The 19,909-nt window shown below is 39.1% G+C and overlaps 2 protein-coding genes across 13 annotated transcripts in view; one reads left to right on the top strand and one right to left on the bottom strand.

The window, feature by feature from the left end:
- The window catches only part of CCDC148 (coiled-coil domain containing 148), a 224,724-nt gene extending 221,911 nt beyond the window's left edge, over positions 1-2,813 (bottom strand). The window contains exon 1 of one of the 2 annotated variants that reach the window (XM_057317926.1): positions 2,505-2,736. Coding sequence is in view for 1 of the 2 variants with exons in the window: in XM_044381556.3 (XP_044237491.2) it covers positions 2,505-2,529 (25 nt within the window). In the remaining variant the exon portion in view is untranslated. Of the gene's footprint in view, positions 1-2,504 lie in introns of both variants that reach the window. The other variant, XM_044381556.3, reaches the window with a different exon arrangement.
- Positions 2,814-3,161: 348 nt separating this feature from the next.
- PKP4 (plakophilin 4) overlaps positions 3,162-19,909 on the top strand; it is a 235,706-nt gene continuing 218,958 nt past the window's right edge. For 5 of the 11 annotated variants that reach the window (XM_057317928.1, XM_057317952.1, XM_057317959.1 and 2 more), the window contains exon 1: positions 3,170-3,292. The gene's annotated coding sequence lies outside the window, so the exon portion shown is untranslated. Of the gene's footprint in view, positions 3,293-3,585; positions 4,408-19,909 lie in introns of all 11 variants that reach the window. The other 6 variants (XM_057317931.1, XM_057317933.1, XM_057317942.1 and 3 more) reach the window with 2 other exon arrangements.

A 19,909-nucleotide genomic window follows, 5' to 3' on the forward strand; every position in this document is an offset into this window, starting at 1 on the left:
AACTTTGCCCTACGTCCCACAGGCAGGCAGCCTAGAGCCCCCTCTTTACACCTCTACTTCCCAGCAGTCAGACCCACCTACCTAGGTGGTTTGACTAGCAGGTTAAATGCTTCCTCTTCTCAAGTTTTTCATTTGCATTTATATGGGACCTCAGAGTGGGAGACAATGGTTTCTACCCTTCACTGGAAATCTGGAATTAAGGCATTGCAATTTGCAAGTAAAAGGCCCTTTTGCAGGAGAGAGCTTTACTGGCAAAACGAGTTAGGATTTTGAGGAAAAAGTGCACAACCTTCAGAATCTTTTCAGTTGTATTCAAGGGCCAGGATATTGAAGGTTAAGAAATAAAAGCTGAAAGAAATTCCCTTCAGACTGTTTTTTGGTGCAAAGAAAAGCCAATAGATGGAGAGGAAAGTAGACTGGAAGAAGGGTGTTTTCACAAAGGGTCAGATATATGTAAGGTGTAGGAAAAAAATTTTTTGGAGGAAAAAACATATGAGCTAAGAGAGAAATTATAATCAATGGAGGATAATCTTGAGGAGGTAAGATGGCCCATGCTTAGGAGTAGAAATGGGGTATGAGTTCAGTCAGGACCGAAGTAAGTGATCAGGTGTGAAAATTGATACTGGGGTTTAGGAGAGTTAAACAGAAACCTCACGATGGATCCTCAGTCAAGTATGAGGCAAGATCCCTTACAGAACTGGAAGAAGACAAAGTACAGTGGGGGCTTGAGGAGAGCAGAATAGGACAGGTTTGGGAGAAGTGCCCTGGATAATGTCCCTGGTTAAGTGTCCTGTTTAATCACCCTCCTGATGAGGAAAGGAATTTAGAGGATCAGTGAAGACCCAGCCAAGTCTGGAGAGCATAGACTTTCCTGGAACAAAGTACTTGGTAGTAAAGGAGCAAGTTCAAAAGAAATCTTTCAACTCTGTATAAGAATTACAAAAAATAATTAATAATGTTAAATGGCAACATATTAGGGGACTTTATTCACGGATTTTAGTGACATTTTAATCATTACAAACATGGAATACACAATATCAAAATACCCATCACATGTGATCTGAGGAAAATACAAAAAGAAAAGATTATTGGAGTAAAAAAAAAAATTAATTCTTGTTTTCTTCTTTCTATGCTAGCCTAAGGCAAGAAAAGAGGAAATGTCAATGTAATTCTTTCCATTAGACACATCTTCTATTCATTCAGTATTATTAGATATTTTTTAAAACCAAATCATTGAGATCTTCTTAGTACATTTAAAATGAGTCATAAAATTTGCATTTTACTTTTTCTATTCTCCAAAAACAAACACACACACGCAAGCCAGAAATGAAAAGCATGATGAGCAAACTTCCATGATAGCAAGGCATGAGACAAGCATGCACTATGGTCCCTCTGTTTCCTTCCCAGTTCTAGAGATATTTAGGAGGAACATTCACATATTCAATGGTTTTGTTCCACAGTTCAACCCTGGATAGGATTACCAACTAAGTTTAAATTTTACCACAAATTGTAAGAGATGTTTTTCCAATCAAGATAACCATATTAACAAGTCTTATCTATTTTTGTAATTTTCGATTATAGTAAGATAAAAACTAACAGCAAAGCATATTATTCAACTTAAAATTCTGGACAGTAGTTAGGCATATGTAGCTTTCACACACATTCATCTGTTTCTCTCAATAAATATTTGTAATTTCCAAAATCCTATCAGCTTTTTCACAAAATACGGTCCCTCCAACTTGAAGGGCAGTAACATAAACATTATCTTCTTACGTCTTACTAACAGGGCAAAATCACCAAAAGAAGAAACCTAAGAACATCAGTGCTATATAATGCTTAAAAGTCTAATATTTTCAGGAAGACCCACTTGAATAGCCAGTATCTAAATATGAAAGTTATTTACAAAAAACAATTGGTATTGACAAATTAGCACAAAGCGACTAAAGGAAAGCAAAGAACTTATTAAAGCTCAAGATTTTTCAATGTACTGATTGCATTTCTCAGTTCATTTCTTTATCAAATTTGAGGTAAACTGGAAAATACCCAGAAAACAACATCTATCAACTGTAATCTATTCTCTTTACTGAGATCACCAGAAGGCATTAAGAATTGTCTTTGTCACCTGTCTTTCCCCACTCTTAGCGGAAACAGCATGCACCTGCCAAGCTCACAGTGCAGAATGTACACACAGGTGGGTCTTTAATAAATATCTTCAATGGTGAGATTAGAGGTTTGCTTGGAGAAGCAGGGAACACATTATCTTATGTGATGACTCAATGACATCCAACACAATATACGTTAGCCTGTTTCCTTACCAAAATATCATTCAAATGAAATACTCTTTGAGGCTCCTTTAGGTAGGGCTGTAAGTTCTTAGACCCAACATTTTGAGGCAAGATCCGCCCCAGGGAAAGGGGAGTGGTTGGACGAAAAACAACAAGTAGAATTCAGGTGGATCAGTGACGTCAGGAAGCAGCGAACTAAGGGATAGGACGCAAACTCACCTGGAGTAGCAGAAGCTGCACACATGTCAAAGGTCAAAGGGCAAAGTCTCAGGGGCTCCCAGACGCAGGAAAAGAGAAATGCCCACTCCTAGGTTCTCATGGATTCGAGGTGAGGTGAGGGACAAACCCTACCATGCACAGCTGGGGTTGACAGGAAGCCAAAGCACAAGCTGCCTCAGGTTTCAGAGCCAGCAGTCAGGAATTCCCCTGTACCTCTTCCCTACACCCCCTCCCGCTCCCAAAGCCTGAGACACCTTCAGCCTCACTCCCCACCTTCTTCAGGCCCTCTCGCTCTTAACAGCATCGGTCTCTATGGCGACCTGAAACCGCAGTTTGCATTGGCCGGTTCAATATGAGGGCCGGGCCAATGGGGAGGGCCAGCCTTCTCCTTCCGACCAATGGGGTTGGCGGGGAGCAGGTCCGGGGACGGCGGCGTGCTGACGTTCCCGGGAGCCCGGGGCTGGCTGGGCAGGCGGGCTGGCGGCTGGGCGGGTGGCGGTGGCGGCGGCGGCCTCTGGGCAGTAGAGGGGGCTCCGGGGCTGAGTCCGTGTCGACGCCGGCCGCGGAGGCGGCACCATGGGCACCGGGTAGAGGAGCAAGTTGGCCACCGCCGCCGCCAGGGGTGGTGGGAGAGCCGCTTCGGGGGAGGGGGCGGGTGGGGGAGGGAGGGGCGGGCAGCCGCTTGGCCGCGGCACTTTTTTAATTTTTTCGGGTGCCGCAGCGGCGACCCCCTCGGCGCAGATGTCCCTGATCCCCCGAGCGACGACGGGCGCAGCCTAACCTGGAAAGTAAGTGTGCTAGCTCGCGGGAGGGCGCGAAGACTCCGGCCCCCGAGACCCCCGGCCCTCGCCCCCTCGTGCCCGAGCCCGGATCCCTGTGAGGGGCGCGTGGGGGACGGGCGCCTCCCTCCCGTTACTCTGTCCCCACAGCCTCGCGGCCGCCTCGGCTTTCCTGCCCCGCCTCGTGTTCCTGCCCGCGCTCGCCTGCCTGCTCCCCTCCCCCCGGCAGGCGCACAAGTTTCACCCTCCATTTGCTTTTCCCGGCTATTACTCACCCCGGGTCTCCCCTGCACGCCGCGCAGGACCCTCCCCACGTTGGCTTTTTCGGATCCAGAGCCCCCAGCGCAGAACTTCAGCGCCACGCCGAGCCCTCCCGGACGTCTGCCCCGAGGCTCCCCCGCTCCTGTCCGCCTAGCACGCCGCCCCGCGCCCCGAGCACAGTGGGGCTCCCGCCTTCCCCAGCCCTCGGGGCAGTCTGTCCGTCCCTCCAGCCCCAGATCCTGCATCGTGGCCCCTCTTCTTCCTCCCACGCCCCTGTTGCCTGCACCGTCTCGCATTTGCCCCTGGAGTCCCGCGCTCCTGCGGGTCCTGCCCACCCCCCTCCGGCCAGTGCGCCCCTCGCTCTTCGCAGCGTGTGCTCACGTTCCACCGCTCCCGGTTCCCCAGCCGGGAGCTTCCCCGGCTGCCCTCCTGTGCCGCCGCTTCCCCCTCACCCTGCCAGGAGTTGAAGCGGAGCTGCGGCCCCCCCCCACCCCAGGCGGTTCTGGTGTCCCTGCCCACCGCTGGGGCTGCTTGGTCCTCTCCCCTTTCCCCCCTACCGGGGAAGCGAGGGGTTGAGCGGCGGGGCTGGGATTTGGCTGCGTGTTGGCTGAGTGCGACAAACAGCGAGCGCGGGCAGTGGAGGCGCCGCGGCGGCCGTGGCCGCTCGGGGCGCAGCAGTAGGCAGGTGTGTGTGTCCAGGGGGGGAACGCGCGCCGCGGACTCCTCGGCTGGCGACAGATTGTGCAGGAATGCGAGGAATGCACCAGGGGCATAGTCCACAGGGCCCGCCGCGGCTGCACTAGCGCCTTCCCGGCCCAGCTCTCGCCGCGCAGCCAGAGGTCACCGGAGCATCTTCGAAGCTGGTGAGCCTAGCTCCACTCCTCTTCTCCCCTTGCCTCTCTCCATGCGGCAGAGAGGGAGGCGGAGGGGAAGCGCGGCAATTCTGTTGGGCTTTAGCTAGCCTTTAGCCTGGGTTTTGCTGCATTGGTCTCCAGGACCGTGAATTTGAGGCGGATGGTGGTGTAGCCAAGGTTATTGATCATTGCACAAGGTTCTTGGCAAGTTTGGTTTGCAAGGTTTGAATAGTGCCTGGTTTTTACGAGGGTTTTCTGAAAACCTGCAGGAAAGGTGCCCAAGGTTCTTAGAGTAATGAGCTTGCAGCCAACGCATTTTAGCTCTATCAAAAATGTCTGTTAATGCTCACGGATAGGAATGTACTGCAGGAGGGAACTTGAATGCATCACTTTGCTGTCATAAGAATTGTAATTTTTTTCTCGTCATGCTGGGTTGTGTTTAGACCTCTTATAATACATAATGAATAGAAACAGAGAAGCAGTGTTTGGTCAGCGATGGGACAGATAGAACTGTCTGGTACAGTTAAATTCGGGGCGTGTCAGTTACCATTGGAAGTAACACGGGGACAACACAATCATGTATATTTCAAGATGCAATTTATTAGTTGAGGTCGCAGTTCTTTTTGTTACTGAGTTTGAAAAAAATAAATACAGCCCTCCAACTTTTAAAGAATGGTAATTACAAAATCAGTAATGATTCATATACATTTTTGGTCAAATTTTATTTTCTTTAATGCAGAGAAGCAAATTTTTGACAGACGGTGCTTTTCTTGAATTGGGCTTAGATTCTTTTATTTTAAAAGGGGAAATAGAAGACTGCTTCTCTTTTTGAATGCAGTATATTGCTATAGAAGTATCTTCTTTTCTGTTGCCTGTGAAGCAGTTATGGAAATGGTAACATGAAAACGAGAACAACTGATGTCCAAAATAAGGTTTCTGGTTGTTGAAAAGCATACTATGTGTGCCTTTGTTTGACACAGTTTGTTTTGGAGGTTGAGTTTACTATGAGCCTCTCCACACTTGGTTATTTTTGTATCAGATTCAGGAAAATAATAAGTTGATTGGCTCAGCTGCCTTCCAGTACCTACTTTGTGTGGATCAAATGCATTGAGAAGTATAAGATGAGAACCTTTTAGTTAAGGACTAGAAAGGAAAAATAGAAGAAAACAAAACAAAACAACTTTGTGCTGGGAAAGGTTGTGTCTTTTGCCTACTACATTGTTTTTCAGGTATATCCTTAATCCTTACAGGTTTAACTCTAAATTATAGTTTGTAACACTGTATAGGATATTGGAGGTGTTCATAAATGCCAACAGGAAACTTGTTATGTAACAGTATCACATTACTTCAGAGTGTGGCACCTGCTTATTTGATTTGATATGAAGATTAGAAAGTAAAAGCACATTCAGTTTCTCTGCTAGGTTAGAAATTGAAATAACTGGTTCAGGTGTATAGATAATGTATATACATGATTGTGCAAATAGTTTTACCTGCTTCAAGTGAAGGTAGGCTTTCAGTTAGAAATATATTCTGGTTGTTATAGATATTTGAAGAGAAGTTTCAAAACTAGTAATCATTCACAACCAATAACATAAACTGTGTTTTGACCAAAGTATATTCCCTCACCAACCCCCACTATTATATAAGGAGAAGGTGCAGCATTTCATGCATTTTATGTCATACTGAAGATTCTAAATTTTGGGACTAAGTGTCCAGTTATCTTAATTCTTACCTATGCTGTTTTTGAAGGGAGATAGTGGAGCAGGGTAGTAGTGATGATGGAAAGCATAAGAGAAGGTAAGCAGAAGGTAGGAGCAGCTGGCATTCATCCAGGGGGGAAAATGTTAATGCTGCATTTACAAGCTGAATAAGCCAAATCTGCCTCTGTAATTCTGATACATTTTGACTTAAAAAACTACTCTCAGATGCAGTTTAATAAAAACTTCAGCAATTGTATGACCTTGAGTATTTGAATTAAGTCTATATTAAGTCAGAATTGCAGGGTTTTTTCTTTTCTGTACAAAGTGGGAAAATAAATTTAAAACTTTTACATTCACTTAATTAAAAAATCCAGTTATTGCCAATTTTAAAATTGAATTATTTCCTGTTGTTGGCCAAGAATTGATTTAAATAGAGAATTTTCTTATCCTGGATGATGGGAATCACTTGAGAAGTCCAGTCTCACTGGACTGCCTTGAAATATTAAGATATTTTGAGAATGGTCTCTCATGTTGTTTTTTTTTTTCCTATTTCAATCATGAGGTAAATCCTAATTTGCTTAATTCTAAAATGGATCATAATAATGAAGTCATATCTTCATTATTAACTGGAAGATAAAGTAGAGGTTATTCTAGGATTATTCTAGGGCATAAACATTCATGGATTGTTTGTCACTTTGGGAAGTTGCCTTCACGCCTTCGGTGTACTGGGAGATAATTACTTCTTCAATGTGTTAAATGGTTTTGTAGTGCCTTTCCTGCACTGAAGGGGGAAGAAGAATCTGGTACAGGACACCAGTGGACTGATTATTATGTTTGGAAAATTAGTTAACTATTTCATGCCCAAACTGTAACTACAAATAGCTGCAGAGAGAGAGAGAGAGAGAGCAAGGAAGTAAAACTTTACGCATAACTGGATGTAAGGCTTCGTAATCTGCCAGTAAGTGGTGATACCTGTCAGCAGGTCAATTTGATGCCCAGCTGTAAGAAATAACAGGTTTTGTTGTTTTTTTTAGATAAGGAGATGAGGCCCTAGGTTGGTCACAAAGAGCAATAATTCATGTGCTTGCTGGTTTCACTTGAGAAGTTGTATGGCTTTCAAATATTGTTTACATTATCACTTTAATAATTCAGTGGAATTATCTTGATCTTTTGGGGGCTATGTTATAACTAATTGAGGGTATTACATGATGGTGCTCTTCATTTGTTGCAGGCATGCCATTCGTCATTGTTCTAAGTTTTTTCTTTTTAGAATTTAGATTTACTTTTATTTGGTACGCTAATAAATGTTAGCTACAGTCCTGATCATTTTATTATTCATAGTCTTGATAATATAGTTTATTGTGACTAATACATAATGATTCACTGCAGAGGATAAAATGTCATTAGAGATTGGATTGTAAATTTTTACTACTATAAAATATATAAATTAAAATATGGAAGTGTCTGAATTATTTTAAGTCACGTCATTGTGAAACATTTTTCTTGAACTGAATAATGCTTGCCTATTGGGTAGATGCCAGTCCCTATAGGCAGATATTATATCATATAGCCCTGATAAAGTCCAGAACTCCTAAATGAAGGGTGGTGAGGGAGGGGGCAAGTGAATCAATAACCTTCTTTCTTCAACAGCCAAGGCATGTTTGGCTTCTAAAATTATTGTCTGTGTTAAATATAAATTTCGGGAGTTGTAAATATCCAAGGGAGTTTATTCTGTTCTTCCCTAATCTGGATCCCATTCCTTACCTCCCTCCGCTCCAACACACACACACCACCACCCAATGGATCTGGCTGCTTGGAGAGGCAGAGAAAGCCCCTTTTCAGGGGCCACTTAATATAGAAGTTGGTGCCTAGTGTTCCAAGTCGAATTTAGAGTGGATGTGAGTTGTCATAAAAGTGGCTTTATGTATGAAACTTAGGTAAAATGTGTAGTTGAAGAGGGGTTATTGGAGTATTGTGAAGGCTTTGGGGCCTGGCCTGGAACTTGGAATACTGTTTTTCATAGACACCCACAACTGACTTACAAATAGACTTAAAACACTGGGTAAGTGGTGTCTGAAATTCTGGTCCATTGTAAGCTCTCTCTTAAATTGCAAACATGAGGGGGAGGTGAAAAGCACCATACTCCAGAAATTAGCCGATCTAAATCTATGGGGACAAACCATTTAAAACATTTGGGTTTATAGCTTCCTCCTCTTGAAAATGTAGGGTTTGGATTGCATTGATCTAAGATACATTTCAGCTCAAGGTTTCCAAAGTCCTCAGTGTTTTCTGTTTTTTAAGAAAAGGTTTCCTAAGCATTCGTTTATATAATCAGTCTTGTTTCTCTTCTAGCAAATCATAGCAACAAGATAGTTGGGGTTTTCTTTTGAGACTTTTGAATCTCCATCATGCTCATCTTAAATTGTTACTGTTTTGTTTTTCCTTTTTTAACAATGTCATTTTGGGAAACGAGGGGAAGGATTAAAGCATATAATGTGTTCAGGGTCTTGGCTGTCTGCCTCCACCCCTCATCCAGGATTAACCATGGTAGTTTTGGCCAGAAAAAGTCCTTGGGTTTTCACCTTGACATGGAGTGAAATACATAAAAAGTGTCTTGAAGGCAGTGAGTGAGGTGTCTGGTTAGTAGCCAGACTGTCATAGTTCAGTTATGTTTGCTAGGTGTGTGACTTGGTAAATTATATAATCTCTGTGGATCTCATTTCACTCATTTGTAAAACAGAATGATAAAAATATCCACCTCAAATGGTTGTTGTGAGGAAAGCATTTCAAGCTCCGAGGCAGCTCTTAATACATTTAAGTCATTGTTCTTATATTGTGGTACATAATGATACTTTTTTTTTTAAGCTTTATTTATTTATTATTAGAGAGTGGCAAGGAGTGGTGAGGGAGAGGAAGAGAGAGAATCTCAAGCAGACTCCCCACTAAGCACAGAGCCTAAGGCAGGGCTCAATCCCAGGATCCTAAGGTCATCATCTGAGCCTAAAGGAAGAGTCAAACGCTCAGCTGACTGAACCATCTAGGTGCTCCTTAATGATACTTTCTGTAGCATCTACTATATATTGGGCAAATTGTTGTCTTGCTTTCTATGATCTTAGTCAACATGATTATGAATCTAAACAAAATACTTCAGGGAAGAAATAAACTACTAAAGAGAAATTATGAGCTTGATAGTTTGTAAGAGATTGCCCATAAGGAAGAGACTCCAGCAAAATAAATCAAAGAAGGGCCTTTTTTAAAATAGGGAAGTTAATACTTTTTTTTTTTTTTAGGTAGGCAGTATGTAGAGGCGCGTAAAACACTGCTAAACCAACGCATGTAAGAGATTTGGTTAAACATTCCTTAATAAACTGTTATGTTTAAAAGGTAAAGACTGATAGTATTATATTGCAGGGGTCAGAGTGGAAACCTTGAAAAATGTAAAATACCTTTTAAATAAGTATATAACTATCGCATTTGTAATTCTAAATAGTAGTCATTTTATACAATGTCCTTGGCTAGTCAATACATGAAGAAAGTGCTAGTGTTAATCATTTATGGACTAATGTGCAGCTTGCAGCTTGTAAATTAACTTTTTAAGCTGCCTTTTCTGTCCAGAATTGATCACACTTGAAATTGGCAGGAAACTGCCAAAGCAAGAAGGACTGGAAGAGAAGTTTGGAAGATACTTGATGTAATAAACCAACAGACAGTCGTTTAAGAGATATGGAGCATCTCTAGTTCTAGACCTGGCTGTACTACTAAGCTGTGTGTGTTCCATGAGTGAGTCATTTAATTTAACTCCTGGGCTCTAGCTTTCTCGTGTGTAAAATGAGGGAGTTGGACTAGATGCTCTCTAGAGCTCTAGTACTTCTATTTCACTCTTCTTAGAACATTACACATTCTCATTCCATTTCATTTTTCCCTCAGCAAAAATGAAGACTGTCTTTGTAAGAACTTATTACAATTTACTCTTTGGGATAAGAGGAGAAACTTGAAGTTGTATACCTGAAATGCTCAGCTCATAAAAATATGTGTTGTAGCTATTTGACAGATATTTGACTCCATACTGGCTGAGTTAGTAGCTGACCTCTTGGATTCGTTTGTTAAGTCAGTCCCCTCTGCACTTTTGAGGCTTAACCCCTAATTGAGACTAAATTTTCTGGAAGTTGGATAGAAACAGAAGGGGATTTAGATAGTGGTTAGAGGGGACCAGTCTTGTTAAAATGAGAAAAACCCACTTACCATTTGCTTTGGTTTGATTTGTTCTCAAAAAAATTAACTAAGACAAGGTTGTTCCTCTGAAAGCATCTTGCTTTTCCATGAATACTTTATGTGCCTAAGAACTCACTAATTCATATCTCATTAAAGAATATAGGTAACTTTCATTTAGTTCTAATCTTTGCATATAGACAACATACCAGTGTTCAGAAACTGGTGGATTTCAACAGAGTGATATTGTACTTGAATTTGTGCTCTTGGGTTTGTTTTGTTTTGTTTTTAAACAACAACTCCATTGAGGAGAGCTTCTAGTAGATCCTGCCCCCCTACAAAGGGGAAAAAAAAATCCTTATAGAAGTTATATATGTATACACCCATAAATAGTAGTTTAATATTGAAATTGACTGTTTTCCTTTGCTAATGCAATAAGTACATTATTTTCAAAAGGAGAGTCAATTATACTACTAATGTATGCAATATTAAATGAATTTTCAATGTCATGAACAAAGTAAACACTTGAGTAGGCTTTCCAGTTTCCATACCTTCACAAAAATTAGAAACATCATGTAAAATAGAAACCAGTAATAACCACTTTGAAGTGAAGTGCATCATATTTTCTGACATCTGTACCCTGGATTGAGTGGGGGAAAAAAGGACTGATCTAGTTGGAAGTAACTTTTGATTCCTGAGTACCACCAGGGATCCAAGCAAGGGAACTGAACACAATTAGTGTTTCATATATTTACTGGAGCCCTACTGTGTGTGAAGTATTGTGTTCTGTTTTGAATACCTCTTATTTAAAAAGATACAGGATTCATTTTAGCTCCTTCCAAGCAACATTTATTAGTCCCCTGCTCTAGGCCTCATGGTCAAATAATGATTTCCCTCAGGAGTTTTATAGGCTGTGTTGGATTCAGTATTGAGAGTCTCCATCTTTAAGGAATCTGTGATGAATTTTACAATGTAGTTGGGAAAGATAAGACACATGAACTGGAAAAATAAATGCCCTAGAAAACTTTGGTATATAAATAAACATGCAAAAATTTTCTGTGAGTGTTAAGAATGAGCTGTAAAATGACTTTGTATTAACTAAATTTTAGCTAAATCTACTTTTTAGATATGTATTACTTGATAAATTACCAGAATTTAAATAGACAGCTGCTACATTAACCACTGTCAGTGGCTTTCTTTGGAAAAAAACCTATATCTGAAAAAGTGCTCCCTTACCAATAATAAGATAGAGATTTCAGAAAAGGTTTTAATCATGAATTTGATTATTTTGGCTATATTTCTTGGAATACTTTACCGCATAGCCTATATAAAATAATTGATCACAGTGAAAATGAAATATTTATGAAAAACCATAATTTATTCTTCAAGATTTGCCATTTTAAGGAAGTTCTTATTTTCATACAGCAGTACTTTGGTTTATTGTGTTTTGTGCTTTTCTTCATTCTTTATGCAATTTGTGTGCCTTTATAAGTCCAAACTTATTATCTATTATTGAAAATATTCCCTTCCGTTGTTATGAATAAACACAAGAATGTTTTGAAAATCTCTTGTGACATCTGCTAGAATAAATAGTCTCATTGAATCTTACCTTGAATCTCAGACTGATGCACTGATGGGAATTTTCCACTTATTGTCAATTTGTCAATGACTGAATAAGCAGAAAAGTCAGTTTTTTTAAAGCACTGAAAAAGGAATCAGAAAACCCAGTTGGACTTGCACAAGAACTGTTATTATTTTAGGACCTGTGACAAACAACTCAGCTGTTAAATGTCTAATTCAGACTGTTGGCAGATGAAAAATACGTGTTGGTCTGAAATCTTTGGACAGTATATTGGCAGGTGTCAGTCTTCAAAAATATTGTTTGTGGGTCATTTGATTGGAGCTCTGAACACAATTTTCCATAGAAGCAACATAAATCCAGAAATTCACCATCCTAAGATGTAACTGGAATATATTGGTTCTAGGATTCCCATCCTTCTCCTCCTCCTCTGAGCTGCTCAACAGTAGGGACTTTGTCTTCTAGTGTGGCTTACTCTTGACCTTTAGTCTTTCTAGATAACCGTGTATGAATAAATTAGGTTTAAAAAAATTTTTTTTTGAGTACAGCTGACACTCAATATTACATTAGTTTCAGGTGTACCACGTAGTGATTCAGCTTGTCTGTATGTTATGCTATGCTCACTTCAAACGTAGCTATTACCTGTCACCATGCTGCGCTATTGCAGTATCACTGACATTATTCCTTATTATGCTGTGCCTTTTATTCCCATGACTTATTCATTCCATAACTGGGAGCTTGTATCTCCCACTCCCTTTCACTCACTTTGCCCACTGCCCCTCTCTTCTGGCAACCATCAGTTCTTTGTATTTATAGGTCTGATTCTGCTCTTTATTCTTTTTTTTTTTTTTTTTAGATTTTTATATATTAGTGCAGTCATGGTCTTTGTCTTTCTCTGACTTATTTGACTTAGCATAATACCCTCTAGATGCATCCATGTTTTCTCAAATGGCAAGAGCTCATCCTTTTTTATGACTATGTAATATTCCATTGTATATGTATGTCACATCTGCTTTATCCATTCAACTATTGATAGATACTTGGGTTGCTTCCATATCTTGGCTATTGTAAATAATGCTGCAGTAAACATAGAGGTGCATATATCTTTGTGAATCAGTGTTTTCATTTCCTTTGTGTAAATACCAAGTGGTGGAATTCCTGAATCATGTGATATTTTTATTTTTAGTTTTTTGAGGAGCCTCCATACTGTTTTCCACAGTAGCTGTACCAGTTTACATTACCAGCAACAGTGAATGAGAATTCCTTATTCTCCACATCGTCATCAACACATGTTATTTCTTGTCATTTTGATGTTAGCCATTCTAACTGGTGTAAGGTGATAACTCATCGTGGTTTTCATTTTCATTTCCCTGATGATCCGTGATGTTGAACATCTTTTCTCATGTCTGTTGGCCATCTGGATGTCTTCTCTGGAAAAGATCTATTCAGATCCTCTACCCATTTTTTTTTAATCAGATTGGGTTTTTTTGGTGTTGAGTTGTGTAAGTTGTTTATATATTTTGGACATTAACCCCTTATAAGATATATCTTTTGCAAATGTGTTCTCCCATGAATGAATGAGTTGTAAATTACAGTTTGGAAATACCTTCTGCTACTCTTGGATGAACTTCTGTCTGGAACCCTCTTTCCTTCTGTAAACTACTTTTGTAAACTGTTTGGTTTTAGATCCTCAAAACTTTATCATGCATGTTTCAATGGAAAAACTGCTTTTGCCTTTTAAAAAAATTACCTTTGTAATACAACTTTCTAGATAAATAATTCATTATATCGAATTCCTTACTAAAAATCACCAATTAGAAGATTTAAAACAGATCGATTCATATTCACATTAATTTTAATTGCCTGGATTATAACTATGGTGACATGAATTTACATAGTGCTCTTTCTCAGTCTCTTCATAGGCGGCCATCAAGTACCAAGACCACCTTGGTCAGGCTTTGGTGGTATGACTTTGAACAAACTTTCTGTGTCCTTGTTTATTGTGAATTAGTAATAACTTCTATATACTCGGCTTATGAATTGAGGTCAAAAGTAGATGTAATTTTAAATGTGAAGTTTTTCAAAGGAAAAAATGTTACTAAAATGGTATATTTCATACTATAAAACTATATAAACATTAGAAGTATTAAAACAAGGAAATTTCATAGCTTGTTTTAGCCCAGTGGATGTAGCAAACCTTTGTTTCATTTTAATAGTGTAGTTAGAAATCTCTTACACATTTTGGTGGTCCTTCCCCAACTTCAAGTAATCACAGTGGTAAAATTTTAATCAATAATAATTTTTAAAATTTAAGTTTTATTTGTGAGATTTTTATGACCTTACATGCAGTTTTAGGAAACTATACGGAGATTCTGTGTACCTTTTACCTAGTTTCCCCCCATAGTAACATTCTGCAGAACTATAGTAGTGTCACAACCAGGATATTGACTTTGATACGGTCAGGATACAGACCGTTTCCATCACTACAAGCACCCCGCTTGTTGCCCTTTTACAGCCACACCCTCACTTCTCTTTCACTCTCACCCCCTCCTCAATGTCTAGCAACTAATTGTCCTCCATTTCTATAATTTTGTCATTTTAAGAATGTTACATAAATGGAATCATATAATACTATGTGACTTTGGAGTTTTTGCTTATTTTTTTGTTTTTACGCAGCATAATTCTTTAAAGATTCATTCAGGTTGTTACATGTGTAAGTATCTCTTCTGTTTTATTGCTTTGTAATACAGAATATGGATGTACCACAGTTTCTTTAAGCACACATGTGGAGGACATCTGGGTTATTTTTAATTTATAATAATTTCCACTTTATAAATATAACTGCTATAAATATCTGTGTACAGCTTTCTGTGTTATTATAAGCTTTAGATATCTTTGAGGGAAATGCCCAGGAATGCAATTGCTGGATTGAATTTTATATATTTTTTAAAGATTTTATTTTTAAGTAATCCTTACACTCAACATGGGGCTCAAACTCTCATGTTCCACCAACTGAGCCAGTGAGGCGCCCCGAATTATTTTTTTTTTTTTTGAAGCTTTCTTTCTGTAATTATACACTGAATCACATGAGACCTCAGTAATTTAAAAGTTATGTAAATTATAAAAACTTGCTATAAAATATATATAAAGCTTCATATTTTTGTTACTGATTTATAAATACTATCTATTATGAGTTTACCTCATTTTAAGTGAAACTCCATCCTTCATTTTAAGTGGAAATCATGAAGTTGCTTTGTAGCAATTTCAGTGTTTGTGTTTTCTGTTTTGTTTTGGGCAGCAGGTATATTCAGTTTCTGGTAACAATACTGTATTTTTAAATGCTGTTTTTAACATTGGGTTTTGTTCTGAATTTCGTCTATGTAGGATGTAAGTAATCATAGGTAATGTTCTTCCAAAAAAGATGTTTATTGTGTACCGTGCGAACAGGCAAAGTGGGGATGTACAGTGAAGACAACAGTATCCTTGTATGTGATTGGAATTGATCCACTTGTCAGGTGGAAGACAACAAGCACAGCTGATATGTTTAAAGGCAAGGATTCTTTCTTTCCTAGAAAAGAAGACATTTTTTAAAGCGCAATTCTCTCACTTTCTCCCCTTCTTCCCCCACTGCCTGCTTTTTGCATGATTATATACATTTCTGCCAGAGAAAAATGTTGAAATTGTGTCTGGCCTAAATAAAGTCTTTACTATTGATAATTTGATTTTTTGAATTAATGTCCTTTCTACCTGGAATGTCAAATATGTTTCTCATCAGCGTTTAAAATACCACCACATCATTTAATTAGTTTTATATTGTGTTCTGTATTATATTTTTATCAATGCTTTTAGCATTCAGTCTTCTGAAATCATAGCTGAGAAGACACTTGAGGATCGTGAGTGACCCTGACATACAGCTTATACAATAACATTCTTTTTTAACACTGTGCTTTTAAAGATTTGATCCTTTCTTCTATTTGAATGATATAACCTCCCTGCCCTTTAATTTCCCAGCAGTATGATCATTCCAACAATTTGTATATTTCCTGAAGGCTTTTCTCTAGGTAACTAGTATGCCCTCTCTGCCTCGTGAGCCCATGGGTTTTTTTTCTTCAAGGTCTAACTCAGTGACCCTTTCTTAGTGAAGCTCCTCTGGTCCTTCTTTTCTTAACCCTTTGCACGTAACTGTGCTATGAACATGTGTCACATTGTTTTCGAGTTGTTCCAGTGTCTCTTCCTGGCTGTGTTGTAAACCCTGGTCAGGTTAGAGCTGTGTCACAGCCATCGTTATAGCTTTCACATGGCAATGTGCCTGCCATATATTACACACCAGATGCCTGCTTTGGGTGAATGAACAATTAAATACTTTGTTTATAACCTTAGTTGTCCCTGCCTCCCCTAACCCTCAGTGACTCCCGTCGTTTATCCTGCAGGATGGCTTCAAACTCCTTAGCCTGCCTACCATTTAAGTCCCTTGACAATGAAACCCTAATTACTCTCCTTCCTGAACCTTCCACATCAGCAAAACTAGTTTCTACTCACTGCTTCTTGCCTTCCTGCACCCTACATTTAAATCTTTCACAATCCTCCAAAACCTAGTTCAAATGTTCCCTTGTGGGTGACCTTCTAGGAACACCCTGGCTGACTGTCCTCTCTCCTTCAAATGTTTTTACTTGTACTCTGGCTTTCAATGATAAACTCCCCATGATGGTTTTTTTCTTTTTGTATTGGATCGTTAATCTCTCTTAATTTCTCTTGTCTCTTTCTCCCAAGTATATTATAGCCTCTTGAGGGAAGGGTCCTTGTCTTGCACATTCGCTATCCCAAGTGGCACTTTTCAAGTAGAAGTCATTCAGGAAGTAGAGGCTGTGTCTGCTAGTGATGTTGGCAAGCAAGATTAACCTCTAATTTAGGCATTTCGAAGTGTCCATGAAAAGGCGGTCTCATTTGTCCTTTCATTAATAGTTTTTTGCATAGAACCTAGCATGTAGTGGTCTTTAGTATATGTCACTTAGATATTTTGGTGACCTTAGTAGTCAAATAAGGTACATCAAAATGAAGTTTAGACTTTTTTTTAATTTTAATTTTTTATTTAAACTCAGTTAATTAACATATAATGTATTAGCTATGTATTAGTTTCAGAGGTAGAGGTCAATGATTTATTAGTCTTATACCCAGTGCTCATTATAGCACGTGCCCTCCTTAATATCTGTCACCTAGTTACTCCATCCCTCCACCGCTTCCCCTCCAGCAGCCCTCAGTTTGTTCTTTAAAAGACCCTATCTGTGAAATAGAAATATTTTTATGTAGTACCATCACATATTGAAAAGAGTGAAACCTGTGGCTGAGAAAACAAATTTTTACTTCTTGAAATTTTTGTTTAGCAATGAAAAGACTGTATGCCTCTGAAGCTACAGAGTTGTGATGTCCATTATATTAGGTACCGTCCGCATGGGCTATTTAAATTTTTTAATTAAAAATTTAGTTTCTTGGGGCGCCCGGGTGTCTCAGTCGTTAAGCGTCTGCCTTCGGCTCAGGGCGTGATCCCGACGTTCTGGAATCGAGCCCCATATCAGGCTCCTCTACTGGGAGCCTGCTTCTTCCTCTCCCACTCCCCCTGCTTGTTTCTCACTGGCTGTCTCTGTGTCAAGTAAATAAAATCTTTAAGAAAAAAAAATTAGTTTCTTATCCTTACTGGCTACATTTTAACTGCTGGTTAACTATATATGGCAAGTAGCTATTACAATAGGCAGTTACAGAATGTTTCTGTCATTGCAGAAAATTCTGTTGGAACTGGTATAGAGAATAGCTGAGGCCAGTTATAAATAAAGAAGAAAAATTGTAGATGCTTATGGAGTAACAGAGCAAAATAGCATAGCTTTACAGTCTTCAAAGCATTTATATTAAAATTCATTTAATCTTTTTAATAACTGTAAAATAGATGATCTGCTACCTTCATTTCACATGCAAGGCAATTGTGAGCATCACAGTGGGGAATAAAAAGAGTAACCCTTAAAGGGCATCAAAATATACTGTAAGCTTAGTTTGTGGTTCAGTTCTTCATACTGAAAACAGATAGTTGTTATTCAGTAGTAAATATTTGATTAATGAATTATGGAAAGCGTTTGATGTACATGAATATGTTATTTTTGCTTTCACTTAAAATCCCACCAAGTTAAAAAAAATCTCAGTTGGTTTCCTTTTGAAATTTTCAAGAGAGCTCAGTGAATTCTAGGCAATAACCATTTTTTTCTGAGGCCCTGTGCTAGGCGCGAGGAGGGATGTGGAAATGATGCAGAAAAGGCCTCATTCTTTGTTAATGCCCTACACTAAGGATATTAGCTCCTAGAAGTGATATTACAGTAGCAGTTGAGCCTCAGAGATCCCAGAAATGTCATTATTGATTACAGAAAAGCTTGATTGTCTTGACGTATGTAGCAACTTCAAGTCCACCGGGGCCTTTTACTCTCCTCCATTCCATCTACGTGCTGAGACCTGTAGGGGCAGCAAAGAACTTGTCCTCAAGAAGCTTGTATTAAAACTTTTCCATAATTCTGGGGATAAAAGAAGGAAAACAGTTGTGCTAAACAGCTTCCATTTGTAGAGTTGCTTTGACAATTTTAAAATTAGGGGCACTTGTGTGGCTCAGTCTGTTAAGCGTCTGCCTTCAGCTCAGGTCATGAGGGTCCTGGGATCCAGCCCTGCATCGGGCTTTCTGCTTAGCACGGATTCTGCTTCTCCCCCTCTCTCTGCCACTCCCCCTGCTTGTGTTGTCTCTCTCTCTCAAATAAATAAAAAAATTTTTTAAAAATTTTAAATTAAAAACTGCCTGGAACACATAAAAATTTGGGTATATGGAATAAGTTAATCCACATGCACAATATAATTCATTTAGTATGCAGACTGTCCCCTTGCTTCATAGTCATAGGGAAGTTAAAGCAGAGTCCTCGCTCTTCTCTTGTTTTTTCATTTAATGCTGACTTAAGACCCAGACATTTCTTTTAATTTTTTTAATTTTAAAAGTTTTACATTTTTTTTACTTAAATTCAGTTAATTAACATATAGTGTATTACTAGTTTCAGATGTAGAGTTCAGCGATTCATCAGTCTTATATAATACCCAGTGCTTATTACATCACATACCCTCATTGTCCATCACCCAGTTACCCCATTCCCCCAACCACCAGGACCCAGACATTTCATCTGATTTTAAACATCCAGAAATTAACTTCAAAGCAAAAATGCTGACGTATAACTTGAGTTGTTTTAAATTGATATATCTTAACATTTCATGTTTTAAATATTTAACGCATAACAGATCTATGCGATACAGGCTATGGTTTTATTTTTCATCGCTTTTAAGAAACAAGGTGATTGACCCTTCTCTCATGAGCACGTAGGCTGTAACTTGTGTGCAGGCCGCTTGTCTGCTCTGACTCAGTTTGGTTGTAAAGACATGAGAACTGATAGAGTCTGTCTGAAGAGAGTTTTTCATTCACCTTTTTTGGATTCATTTTAACTTTCAGTTTTGTACTAAGCTGCTTGGTACTTTAGTACTTTGTACTAAAGCTTTTTGGAACAGAGAAAAGAGCTGAGGAAGAATGCATTTTCATTCTGTATCTTTTAGAAACCATTTGATAGCTATATTTAAATTTTGGCCATCTTGTAGAATGAGCCTGAATAATTTAAGCATGTTTAATTTTTCAATAATCAGAAGCGTTTAAATGCTTTTGTTAAGTTCAGTGTGGTAACTTAAATGAAATTACTTTTCAATGACTAGTGCTGCTTTTCTTTGAAATAATGCTTAGTTCGATAAATGGCAGTTAATAGAAGAAGGAAGTTATCCTGGTTTTGTAACTGTGAATAACATTGGAGAAATATTAAAACAGGCATTCATTGATATTTAGGTTGGATGCTACTGCTTATGTCACATCAACTAGATGAAGAGATGAATCTTACTTCCAGTGTGTCTCCTCTCGTATGTGTGATGAGCTTCTGTTACTGCAGTGATGGGCACAATTTGAAAT

This window comes from Ursus arctos, unplaced genomic scaffold, assembly GCF_023065955.2.
Source record: "Ursus arctos isolate Adak ecotype North America unplaced genomic scaffold, UrsArc2.0 scaffold_1, whole genome shotgun sequence".
In the NCBI taxonomy this organism is placed as follows: Eukaryota; Metazoa; Chordata; class Mammalia; order Carnivora; family Ursidae; genus Ursus; species Ursus arctos.